The sequence below is a fragment of the Molossus molossus genome, unplaced genomic scaffold (assembly GCF_014108415.1).
Source record: "Molossus molossus isolate mMolMol1 unplaced genomic scaffold, mMolMol1.p scaffold_m16_p_20, whole genome shotgun sequence".
NCBI classification, from domain to species: Eukaryota; Metazoa; Chordata; class Mammalia; order Chiroptera; family Molossidae; genus Molossus; species Molossus molossus.
The window spans coordinates 4,335,354-4,348,477 of NW_023425356.1; the positions used below are offsets into that span (position 1 = coordinate 4,335,354).

Here is a 13,124-nt window from a genome sequence, read left to right on the forward strand (position 1 = left end):
TTCCAGTTGTTCATCAAGTGGAGTCCTGGACAGTGTTATCTATGGTAGCCAGTGCATACAAAGCCACAAGTATATACAGAATAAGTCCATTAGAACAAGACTCATCCCTTATTTTCTGTTGCAACTCCTCTAGCACAACACCTTTGTTGTGCTAAACTTCTCTTATTATGTGTTAAATTTCTCTTATTGTGTCATTTCCAACTTCTCTTATGTCATTGTGCACTTATACAATCTGCAGTTATCTTCCTTTTGTGTTTGTTTCGCAGTTGTGTTCTCCCATATAATGTAAACTCCATGCAGAAGAATATAACTTCATTATCGATATATCCCTAGTGTCTAGTAAACTGGGTGTTTTTTTTAATGACTGGACAATGATCATTTGTTAAGGATGATAAAATTGGTGCAGCTGGATGAAGTACAATTCTGAGGGGCCATGATAAATCAGAGTAACTACACAATAAATTATCTTCCCTGCCCTCTACATCCGTCCAAAACAAGATCCTGGGGATTCAGTTATTACTTTCTCCAAAAAGCTTCAAGTTGGCCTTCAACTAAAAGGTTTCAGCAAGAGAATTTTTTAAAACAAATGACGAGTTTACCTATTGATGAGAATATGTAACTTGAAGTATCTATCAGGCTAAAATGCCTTCTTTCCATGAAAATTGGTTTGATTTCTGTTTCTACTAAGTTACAGAAACAGAACAGAAAACTCAACCAAATTTATTTTTTAATACTTTCAAATTTACAGAAAAGTTGCAATAATAATACAAATAACACACATTTCCTTTAACTTGTGTATTAGTTATCTATAGCTGTGTAACAAATTACCCCAAAGCTCAGTGGCTTAAAACAAGTACTTTTTATCTTACAGTTTCCGAGTCAGGAAACCAGGAACAGCTAGGCAGAGTGGTCCTAGCTCAGGGTCTCCTGAAGTTGCAGACAGGATGTTGGTAGGGGTTGCAATTAGTTAAAGACAGCAACCAGGACTGGAGGGTCTGCTCCCAAGGTGACTCATACCTGTTGGTAATACCTGGACCTCCAAAGGTTGCTTGAGTGTCCTCATGATGTGGCAGCTAGCCTCCCCCAGACTTGAGCCCAGAGTGAATGAACAAGCCAGCAGGGGGATTCTGTGCCTTTTATGACCTACCCTCAGAAGCCTGTGCTGTCACTGCTGCTTCATTCTATTAGACAGAAAGGAGCCACTAAGCACAGCCCACATTCAAGAACGGAGTTAGACTCCACCTCCTCCAGAGAGGAGTATCTTTGAATGTGTGAGCCTGTCTTTACCCGAGGATATTTTTCTATTTCTCTTCAGAGTGGGAGGGAGAGAAAGGGAGAGAGAAACATCGACCTGAGAGGGACACATTGACTGGTTGCCCCCCACCCCCCAAGGCCAGGGGCCGGAATGGAACCCGCAACTCAGGTCTGCGGGCCACGCTCTACCTCTGAGCCAAACTGGCCAGGGCTGGAACATGTCTTAAAACCGCCATGCCCCAACACCACTGTTTAGCTTCTTGACATTCTGCTTTGACACTTGTTCCCCCCCTCACACGTACACACGTTACTTCCTATCCGAAGAGCAGTAGCAGCTTCATTCACCCCTTCACTCCTTAAGACTAAAGTGTGTATTTGAGGGAAAGGATATCCTCTTACATAACACAGTACACTATCAAAATCAAAACTGGTCATTCGTTAACCTGCCGCTGTCCTTTGTAGCAACTCCTCACTTCATAAATTGATTTTAAACAACAGGGCAAAACTGGAAGTGGGCTACAAAGTGTGACAGGCAATGGACAGAAGGCCCCGGACTGGGCCTGCCGGAAGCGCGAGCCCCAGCTGCGCTCCGGGGCCTGCGCACGAGGACACTTTCTGGAGCATGGGCTTATCTCGGCCGTTCCAGCTGCTGCCTTCGTCCCGGGAACAGCTGGAGCGCGCTACCACGCCGTGCCGCCGTCTGAAAGCAGGCGCGTCACAGGCACGGACATTTCTGCACCTGCGACGGGGACGCTACCGCTCCGACGCCCACGGCAGCTTGAGGACGGGGCGAGCCGGCGAGCTGGCGAGCCGCGGGGACGAGGCAGCCTGGCGGCCAGCGGACCCCGCCCCGCCAGCTTCCCTCGCGCGCGGCGCGGCTCTGCGGCCGAGGGGGCGGGGCGGCCGGCGTCACGTGGGGGGCGGCGGCGTCACGGGGCGGGGCCGGGCGGCTCGTCGCCGATCGCACGATGTGACGCGCCGCCCGAGGCAGGCCGGGCCCTGAAGATGGCGGCGGGCACCCCGAGCGGCTCGGCCCGGTAGTAGTGGCCGGACGGCACTCGCCGCGGGGGCCGGCCGCCCCGGGAGTGGCAGCAGCAGCGCCAGGACTCGAGGATGGTAAAATGACCCAAGGGAAGAAGAAGAAACGGGCCGCGAACCGCAGTATCATGCTGGCCAAGAAGATCATCATTAAGGACGGCGGCACGGTGAGCGGGGTGCGCCGGGAGCGTCCCCGGGCCCCATCCGACCCCTGCTGCCCCCGCGCCGCCGCCTTCAGTGCCCGCCGCGCCCCGTCCGCGGGGCCGCCGTCTCGGACCCCCAACCCCGGCTCCGTGGGCTTCTCTCCCCGGCCAGGCCTGTGGCCTCCGGGGCCCGTGCTCTGGGAGGAGCCGCCGGCCTCGTCCGCACCTGCCGCCCTCGCCTCCGGAGGCCCCCGGGGCCGGGGTCTGGGCCCACGTGCGCCTCCGCCGGGGGACAGTGGACGAGGGGCCCTGCGAGCCGTCGCCGCGCTGTCGAGGGGTCGGGAGCAGCGCCTGCCCGTCTGTCCATATGCTGCTCACGGTGGCACCTGCGCGGCCACCCCGCTGGGCCCGGTGCGCCCGCTCCCGTCTTCCGGGGGTTCGGGGTCGGCGCCCGCACTGGCGGCCCCAGACCGGTAAACGCCGGCCGAGGTGGGCTGTCCCCTCCCGTCCCCGCGTCGGCACCTTGGCGGAGGACACCGGGGCCTAGACCGAAACAGCAGTCACCCTTTTGTTTTAAAACCACCTTGTGTGTTTTAATGTAGAAAAAAAAAAAAAAAAAAACTAAATAGGATTGATCATGGCCTGAGGATCAGAAGACACTTTGAAGGGAATACAGTTTGAGGGCAAGAAAAAGTTTTGCTTTTTAGAAACAGTTGTCATCACAATAAACTTTATGCAGTGCGCTACAGTTAACCAGCAGGGGACGTAGGGTTTTTAATTGAAAATAACTCGCCTTCTCTACGGCCATACCACCCTGAACGCGCCCGACCTGGGCTAAAATAACTCGCCAAGACAGTTTTATGCCGTAATTTCCCCATTGCCACACTTTTCGGTCTTGCTGCAGTCTTTGCTGTCCCATTCCGAAACAGAACAGAAAGGTGAAATACGTGGCTCCCTTTCCTGGGATGTGTGCAGAAATGGTTCCTTTTACTCCATATTTGTTTATATTGGAGCCCTGATCAGCTGCTAGCACAGTGCTAAGTGTGAGTGGGCCACTAGGGAGGATTTGCTGAATTCATTTGAAATAAATAACTTTACTTGGCATTTCAGAATAAGGGCCAGTCAGTATGCTAACATTTAGAAAGCTTGGGACATATGGATCAATGTCAGAATATACTTTTAGTTAACTGTCAGTTTTCTTAGATGTCATGGATTTGACATTTGGTGAAAAAAGAAACTTTGCAGTTCAAGTCCTAAGATTTTTTTGTTTTACTTGATTAATTAAAGCATCACTGATTAAATCAGGTGTGGGTAGCCCTGGCTCTTTTAAGCAAGTTGGTAAAAACTGCTCTGTGGAAAGAAATAGCTTGAAAGAATACTGGCTGCCTTTGTCAACCCTGGGGACTTGATATTTTAAGTTCTTAATAAAATCTACAAATAGAAGTAACACAAGATTGTATTTTATAAAAGCAAGTGATACATTAAATAGTGCTCTTTGTACAAAGTAAGAGTGAAGCTGATGAAGAAAAGCACCTTCCTTCCTTGAAAAGTTGGTGGGGTTTCCTCTCTTTCAAGTTTTGACTCACTTAACACATGTTTTCATTGCTCATCCTGTGAGCTTTGAGATTCTTGTTTATCTTTTTTGTCTTGTTATTTGTCAAAGTTGTGAATTTGTAGCTTGCTTTTCGCCACAGAACACAATTTTTACACCAGCAATGTTTTTAAGAGGGCACAGAGAATAAGTGAAACCTTTCTGGAGGGCTGTGAGCATGAGGATATTATCGTTTATCATCTTGATACACTTAGGTTGCACTAATTTTTACTTATTCCTATATATAATCAGGAGATATTTACATTACCATAAGTGTCAGGGTAATTTTTTGCAGGGTTTATATTTTAGTCCACTCAAGCTGTAAATAAAAACATAACTTTAAAAGTAAAACTTTCGCTTGGCCAGTGTGGGTCAGTTGGTTGAGCATCCTCCCATGTACCAAAAGGTTGCTGGTTCCATTTCTGGTCAGAGCACATGCCCAGACCATCCCTGGTAGGGGGCGTGCAGGACGCAGTTGACCAGTGTTTCACTCTTACATTGCCCAGGTTGCTGGCTCAATCCCCAGTGGGTGTTGGGCATGCAGGAAGTGGCCAATTGATGTTTCTCTCCCTCTCCCTCTTCCTTCCTCACTTCCTAAAAATCAGTTAAAAAATAAAAGTAAAACTTTTATAAAGTCATAGACATGATTTTAAAATGGCATTTGCCTTTCAGCTTCTCTACTTATAATTGGTCAGACTACCACCATTATGAACATTTTTTAAGAATGGGAGTAAAATTGCCATTTGATATTGTTCATTCTGTGTGAAAGTTGCACCAAATGCGTGGATTCATTCAAAGTCAAGTCTCATACGGGACAGGCTGTGAACAGTAGCTCACAGGCCGGCCAAAGATACTGCCCTGACCCCCTTCAGTATTTTTGCTAGGGTTCAATAACGTTAATAGAATTATTGCACTTTGTCCTCTGCTAATGACATCTTTGTAAGCTTGGTCAGCCAATTTTAACATTTATCAACAGGACTTGTAATGAGTTGTTAATGATTTATCAGTTAGAACAGATTTTAACAGCTGAGAGAAATGAACCCTTCCAAAATACCAGGTTAATCATAAATTCCTGTTTTTCTTTTCTTAAATTTATTTTTCTTTATTGATTTTAGAGAGGTAGGGAGAGGGAGAGATGGAAACATCTATGAGAACATCATTTGGCCGCCTCCTGCATGCCCCCCACTGGGGATTTGGCCCACAACCTGGGCATGTGCCCTGACCAAGAATCAAACCAGTGACCTCTTGGTGCATGGATCAACACTCAACCACTGAGCCATACCAGCCAGGCTGTTTTTCTTTTCTTGAATTTGTATTTCAATTGGCTCTAGAGCCATGGTAAGGCTAACCATAGGTTGCCTGTTTGAATTGCACACAGTTAAGGTAAATGACATGAAGATGTATGATTCTACAGGGTGGGGCAAAGTAGGTTTATAGTTGTTCATTTGGAAAATAATGCAATAATTAATAAATAATACAAGAAAAAAACTGTGTTTCATGCACTCGCAACTATAAACCTCCTTTTGCCAACCCTGTGTATCAGGAGTTCTTTTCTTGGGCCTGCTCACCCTGAACTCTTTGCAGTTTTCTTTGATTTATGTTTTTCTATGGAGATTCTCGGAAGTTTAAGAACAGTTGTTCAATTTGAAGACAATATAATTCACTATAGAAAAATTCCACAGGTTAAATTCAGTAAATATTTAATTATCTACTGTGTACCATTTCACTAATGAAAGTACTGTGACATTAACAGCATTATCATGAGTTTGCTTTTTGAAGTATCTATATGTAGAAATAACAGTTTTTAGTTAAAATCTTAATGTATGTAACAATTTGATATAGCTCTTATTCAGTGTGGGACATTGAGGACAGATGAATTTAAAAGTGCATTCTGACATTTTAGAATACTTCCAGTTTGGGGGTGGGTAATTGCTTAGAAATTTTTAAATGCATTTTTCTATTACAGTTGACATACAATATTTTATTAGTTTTGGATGTACAAACATAGGGATTAGACATTCATGTACCTTACAAAGTACTCACCCCAATAAGTCTAACTAACACCCATCTGACACCGTACATAGTACAATATTATTGACTATATTCCCTACTCTGTACTTAACATCCCTGTGACTATTTTTATAGCTGGCAGTTTGTACTTCTTAATCCCTTTTACCTTTTTTACCCACCCCCTAGTACCCCTCCCATCTGGCAACCATCTGTTTGTTCTCTTTGAGTTTATTTCTGTTGTGTTTATTTTGTTTTTTAGATTCCACAAATGAGCTAAATCTTACGGTATTTGTCTTTCTCTGACTTATTTCACTTAGCATAATATTCTCTAGGTCCATCCATGTTGTCACAAGTGGTAAGATTTCATTCTTTCTTATGACAGCGTATAATTTCATTATAGGTACACACACACATACATATGTCACATCTTATCCAGTCGTCTTTCCGTATCTTGGCCATTGTAAACACTACTGTAAACATAGGGGTAAGGGGTATATAGTATCTTTCCAAATTAGCGTTTTTATTTCTTTGGATAAATACCCAGAAGTGAAATTGTTGGGTCATATAGTAGTTCTATTTTTAATTTCTCTGAGGACCCTCCATTCTGTTTTCCACAGTGGCTACACCAGTCTGCATTCCCACCAACAGTGCGAGGGTTCCCTTGTCTCTACATCCTTGCCAACACTTGTTGTTTGTTGATTTATCAGTGACAGCCATTCTGACAGATGTGGGGTGATATCTTATTGTGGTTTTAATTTGCATCCCTCATATCTTTTCACATATCTGCTGGCCATCTGTGTGTCCTCTTCGGACAAATGTCTGTTCGGGTCCTCTGCCCATTTTTTAATTGATTGTTTTTTTGTGTTAAGTTGTGAGTTCTTTATATATTTTGGATATATCATTGGCGAATATGTTCTCCCATTCATTAGGTTGTCTTTAAATTTTATTGATGGTTTTTGTTGTTTTCTGCAAAACTTGAGTTTGCTGTACTCCCAGTTTTGTTATTTTCATGAATGACAGCTAGTTTGTGAGCATTCCTGTTAGAGGCCAAGGGCCCAAGAGCCACATCTATATTTTATGAAAAACAGAATTTCTCTTCTGAGTTTTCTTTCTTTATATGGTCTTTATTTTGTGAATATAATTGTGGGACTGCATCTCTGACAAATTGACAAACGTACGAGTTTTCACATGTGAATTGGTAAAATGACTTGACAGATTAGAGAGCAAGGCATGAGCTGCTTTGTTGAAAGTACCAAGAAAAGTAAAACTGAGCAAAATGAAATATAGTAGAGAAAGCAGAAAAATAGTAGAGAAGCAGAACACGAGATTCTTATCCCTGGTATCGCTGATGTTATGTACTGTTAACTTGTTTAACATCTGTTTTCTAGCCTCAAGGAATAGGTTCTCCTAGTGTTTATCATGCAGTTATCGTCATCTTTTTGGAATTTTTTGCTTGGGGATTATTGACGGCACCCACGTTGGTGGTAAGTAATCTTTTAACTTGCTTATCACTTACTTTAAAATCTCTTTTTCTACAGTTCCAGGGTGTGAGGGGGAGAAGACAACACTTTTTTATTTCTGTGGTTAATTATCCCATGAATATTGTCCACACTTCAGTACTGTATCTTAGTGCTTCAGTATCCTTTTCAGCCCTACTTCTCCCTTGCTATTTGGGAGGGCTGAGTGGGTATGACTTGGTAGGGGAACATGTTTAAGAAGGGCTCCACCCCTGTGCTTGGGGAGGGTGGAAAGGATCCTTATGCCAACAGGCTTAGGCCAGATGAGACTGACATGAATCATTCCACAAGATTATTCTGAGATTCATTCATGTATTTGCACTTTCTACATACAAATTTCTTTTAGTTTTAAGCCAAGGATCTAGAGGTAACCATGTAGAAAGGCGATTCTTTTCATAGGCCTGGGTTGATTTTACCCAAATATTCCCAGCTTTGGAACCTTAGAAAAGACCTTTCTGCCAGATTGAACAAGTCAGAGGCTAGCTAGTGTTCTGCCTGTGTAGGGGATGGGGAGAAGGGAGGAGGAGTTGGTGTAGAGGGGGATGGGGAAGGGAGGAGGAGGAGTTGGTGTAGAGGGGGGATGGGGAAGGGAGGAGGAGTTGGTGTAGAGGAGGGATGGGGAAGGGAGGAGGAGTTGGTGTAGAGGAGGGATGGGGAGAAGGGAGGAGGAGGAGTTGGTGTAGAGGAGGGATGGGGAGAAGGGAGGAGGAGGAGTTGGTGTAGAGGGGGGATGGGGAAGGGAGGAGGAGTTGGTGTAGAGGAGGGATGGGGAAGGGAGGAGGAGGAGTTGGTGTAGAGGAGGGATGGGGAAGGGAGGAGGAGTTGGTGTAGAGGGGGGATGGGGAAGGGAGGAGGAGTTGGTGTAGAGGAGGGATGGGGAGGAGGAGGAGTTGGTGTAGAGGGGGATGGGGAGAAGGGAGGAGGAGGAGTTGGTGTAGAGGAGGGATGGGGAAGGGAGGAGGAGGAGTTGGTGTAGAGGAGGGATGGGGAAGGGAGGAGGAGGAGTTGGTGTAGAGGAGGGATGGGGAAGGGAGGAGGAGTTGGTGTAGAGGGGGGATGGGGATGGGAGGAGGAGTTGGTGTAGAGGAGGGATGGGGAGAAGGGAGGAGGAGGAGTTGGTGTAGAGGAGGGATGGGGAGAAGGGAGGAGGAGGAGTTGGTGTAGAGGGGGGATGGGGAAGGGAGGAGGAGTTGGTGTAGAGGAGGGATGGGGAAGGGAGGAGGAGGAGTCGGTGTAGAGGAGGGATGGGGAGAAGGGAGGAGGAGGAGTTGGTGTAGAGGAGGGATGGGGAGAAGGGAGGAGGAGGAGTTGGTGTAGAGAAGGGATGGGGAAGGGAGGAGGAGTTGGTGTAGAGGAGGGATGGGGAAGGGAGGAGGAGGAGTTGGTGTAGAGGAGGGATGGGGAAGGGAGGAGGAGTTGGTGTAGAGGGGGGATGGGGAAGGGAGGAGGAGTTGGTGTAGAGGGGGGATGGGGAGAAGGGAGGAGGAGGAGTTGGTGTAGAGGGGGGATGGGGAAGGGAGGAGGAGTTGGTGTAGAGGAGGGATGGGGGAAGGGAGGAGGAGTTGGTGTAGAGGGGGATGGGGAAGGGAGGAGGAGGAGTTGGTGTAGAGGGGGATGGGGAGAAGGGAGGAGGAGGAGTTGGTGTAGAGGGGGGATGGGGAAGGGAGGAGGAGGAGTTGGTGTAGAGGGGGGATGGGGAAGGGAGGAGGAGGAGTTGGTGTAGAGGGGGATGGGGAGAAGGGAGGAAGAGGAGTTGGTGTAGAGGGGGGATGGGGAGAAGGGAGGAGGAGGAGTTGGTGTAGAGGGGGGATGGGGAAGGGAGGAGGAGTTGGTGTAGAGGAGGGATGGGGAGAAGGGAGGAGGAGGAGTTGGTGTAGAGGGGGATGGGGAGAAGGGAGGAGGAGGAGTTGGTGTAGAGGGGGATGGGGAGAAGGGAGGAGGAGGAGTTGGTGTAGAGAAGGGATGGGGAAGGGAGGAGGAGGAGTTGGTGTAGAGAAGGGGAAGGGAAGAAGGAAGAATTCCTGGAGAGGTCTTGGTATTAAAAGGTTTGATTACAGTAGATGGACATCTTACCAAAACAAACCCCAGGAAAACAGAAATCAAAGAAGTATACTTCCTTATATTTTTATGAGCTTGTTCATTTACAAAAAAGTTTTTGAAAAAGGTTTATAAATAAATTGAGTGATCATATAAATAGATTGAAGTAGTCTAAGAAAATTATGTTCCCTATTTCTTGGCATATTTATTTGGCTACAAGATCATTACTGTATCTATATAAAATGTGGATATCTAAGTTATTTTGAATATACAAGGCATATGCATGAGTACTGCTAGAACAAGACTGAGAAGAAACTCAATCTCAAATAAACACAATTCCTTTTATAATAAACCTTGCATTTCGAGTTAGACCTGTTCCCTGAATAAGAACCGTTCTCCGCCATGGTGTGTAAGAATGCTGATGTGTGTTGTTTAGATTGGGACTCTTCCAGCAGCTCATTCACCTGGATTGGGTCATCAATTTGACATAAGTGGATTTTCAAAATAAATAAAGTGGACTTTTAAAATTGACCTCTTTTTTAGTTTAATAATTTCTGATGGGAATCTTTTCATGAATTGACACATTTCCTGCCTTCATAGTCCAAGTTCACTGATTTGGAACTCCATCAGATGATGCCAGTCCATTACGACACAGGCAGCTTCATTACATTGTAACAGCCTGATGTCAGGGGCTCCTGGGTTGCCATCCTAACTGTGGTCACACGCTGTCTCTCAGCTCCCTCTGTCCCTGTGTGCTTGCTGGTAATCCGCCAGTGCAGCATGGACGTCTGGTGGTTTGAAGTACCGAGCTATGTAATAGTAAACCGTCCGTGTGTTTACATTCTCCTGGGTCCTGACACAGTCAGCACTTTAATACAGTGTCCCTTTTAACACTCAAAACCACTTTGGAGTGGTGGGATATCGGACACATAATACAGATGAGAAAATTAAGGGTTAGAAGAGGTAAGCAGCCTGCTTGCTACTTTGAAGGTCAAGTGCGGTGTTGGCAGTGGAGCCCAGCCCTGCTCTGTTCAGTGCTCAGGCGGGGATTGCTGGCAAGAACTCCATGTTTTATTTTTGTTGGTTTTGTTTTGTTTTATCCTCACCCGAGGACATTTTTGCATTTATCTTCTGGTAGAGCGGGAGGGAGAGAGAAACATCATTGTGGCTGCCACCCGCACAACCCCAACCAGGGCCAGGGACGAACCACAATCGAGGTACGTGCCCTTAGCGGGAACTGAACCCACGACTCTCTGGTCCACAGGCCGATGCTCTAACCGCTGAGCCCAACCAGCTAGGGTTGGAGTTCCATGTTTTAGCTAGTGGATTCTGGGCAGCCCACCCACTAGCCAGGCAGAGATTCAGATGCTGGGTGAGCTGTGAGCAGGCCCTCAGAAGGCTTCTCGTGATGTTCCATCGTTTGCCATCAGCCTTTGAAGTGTATATAGCCATTTTTAAATGTGCTTCTGGTTTATATTTTGTAGATATGTCAGATTTTTGTCCAACCTTAGTATCTTTTTCCCCGACTAGACAAAGGGAAGCTGTCTTATTTAAGAACAAGAAAGGAATCCAGTTATTTAGACATAATTAACTTTGTATTTAGTCTGTTAATTGTTTTTGTTAATGAAAAAATGGATAGTGCCTTTGATTTTTTTTTTTTAAGATACTAAATTAAATTCTGGTCAGGAAAATGGTGCTAATTTGGGGGGACTTAATTATTATTACTTTTTGCCAACATGACTACATTTTAAAAAATAATTGCTATAATATCATTGCCAATTATTTGATGTATAGCAAGACTTGCCCCCCCCACCCCATGGTGGTTGTAACAGTTACTCTTAATTCCCATTTGTTCTTTATACTTGAATTTTAAGATGACAAAGTGTTGAGCTATGCTTAGTAATATTATCCTCATTATAATTCTTTACCTTTTTCATTTTTACTTGATTGTGTTTTTAATTCAGTCATGCTGTCAGAAAAAAGTTTAATGTTAATGCATATATAGGCCCAGAGTTTTATTTTTCTAGGGTTTTTTTTTAACATGTTTTTAAATAATTGCTGTTTTCTGCTCTGCTTTTTTCTCTTCTGTGATGGGAAATCCCCGGGGTGGAGACGAATTGGGGGCAGAGACCTGGGCAAAACATACTGGGTTGTAGAGATGAGGTTGTATCTCAAAGCTGAAGTTCGTGGGCTCTGGAGACTCTCAGGTCCTTTGGTCCTTGTGCATTGGAACAGCAAGGATCTTTGAAACACTAAGGAAAATTGGGCAAGGGAACACGTGCAACTATCTCTGTAGATGCATTCTTCTCCCTGTATGTCCTGCAGTGCTTCCTAATGTTAGAGCCTGCGGTAGACCTGGAGCAGTAGGAAACGTGGGAGGGTGCAGAGTCTACATTCCCACCCACCTCAGCTCTGGGCAGCCGCTGGCTGGGAGCTCTGGCTTTTAGGGTACCTTTCCCTTCTCCATTAGGACTGATTGGTCAGCCAGAGGTAAGGATCAAGGGATGCCTGAGGAGGTTTCTCAAAATGTGCAGGCCTACCCCATCTTGCTGAGATCAGAACCTTCAGGGGTGAGGTGCAGGCATGGGTCTCTTTTAGAAGTGGTTCTCAATGTATCTGGTTTGTATCACTCATTAAGGACTACTTTTAGGGGCTTTTTGTTTGCAGATTTTACTGTTGTTGACTTGGTTGTTGGTCTTATTTTCAATCCACGTGTTGGGGTGTGGGGAGAGGTGGGCTTCAGGATAGCGTAAGGCACCAACTTGTAGCATTTTGATGTTTCTAAAGTCTGTTAACCTTGAAACATTCTGTTTTTGTCATATGTGTTTTGAAGCTGATGATAAACGGTGCCTGCTAGAGAGTCACAGTCTAACATTCATTTATAAAGGGAAAATGAGGATGAAGATATAATTTCCTTTATTTGTATGTTAAGTATCTCTTCCCATACATAACTCTCAAAATGTATAGTTTCAGCAATTCACCTTGCAAAGATATTTTTGAATGAATTCATTAAACAGATAACTAGTGTTATTCATTATAAGATTAATTATAATAAATATTTGGTTTTGGATTTATGATAGTTTTAGGTTTTAAAATAGATGAGAAGTGAATAACTTTAAAATTTCCCCCCTTTTTGATTTTAAAGAGGGAGGAAGAGAGAGGGGGAGAGAGAGAAACATTGATGAGAGAGAACATCGATTGGCCGCCTCCTGCATGTCCCACACTGGGGATCAGGCCCATAACCTGGGCATGTGCCCCGACCAGGAATCGAACCAGTGCATGGGTTGATGATCAACCACTGAGCCATACCAGCTGGATTGAGTAACTTTTTTTTTTTTAATCCTCACCCGCGGACATTTTTCCAGTTTTTGTTCATGTAGAGTGGGAGGCAGAGAGAGAGAGAGAGAGAGAGAGAGAGAGAGAAACATCGATGTGAAAGGGACACATCGAGTGGTTGCCACCCACACAACCAAACCAGGGCCAGAGACAAACTGCAACCGAGGAATGTGCCCTTACCAGAACCTATCCTGGGTC

At 45.4% G+C, this 13,124-nt stretch overlaps 1 protein-coding gene across 1 annotated transcript in view; it reads left to right on the forward strand.

The window, feature by feature from the left end:
* The first annotated feature begins 2,244 nt into the window (after window positions 1–2,244).
* Window positions 2,245–13,124, forward strand: part of MFSD14A (major facilitator superfamily domain containing 14A) — a 28,634-nt gene continuing 17,754 nt past the window's right edge. The window contains exons 1-2 of the mRNA XM_036273510.1: window positions 2,245–2,459; window positions 7,425–7,520. Of these exons, the coding sequence (XP_036129403.1) occupies window positions 2,376–2,459; window positions 7,425–7,520 (180 nt within the window). The 5' untranslated portion in view covers window positions 2,245–2,375. The remainder of the gene's footprint in view (window positions 2,460–7,424; window positions 7,521–13,124) is intronic.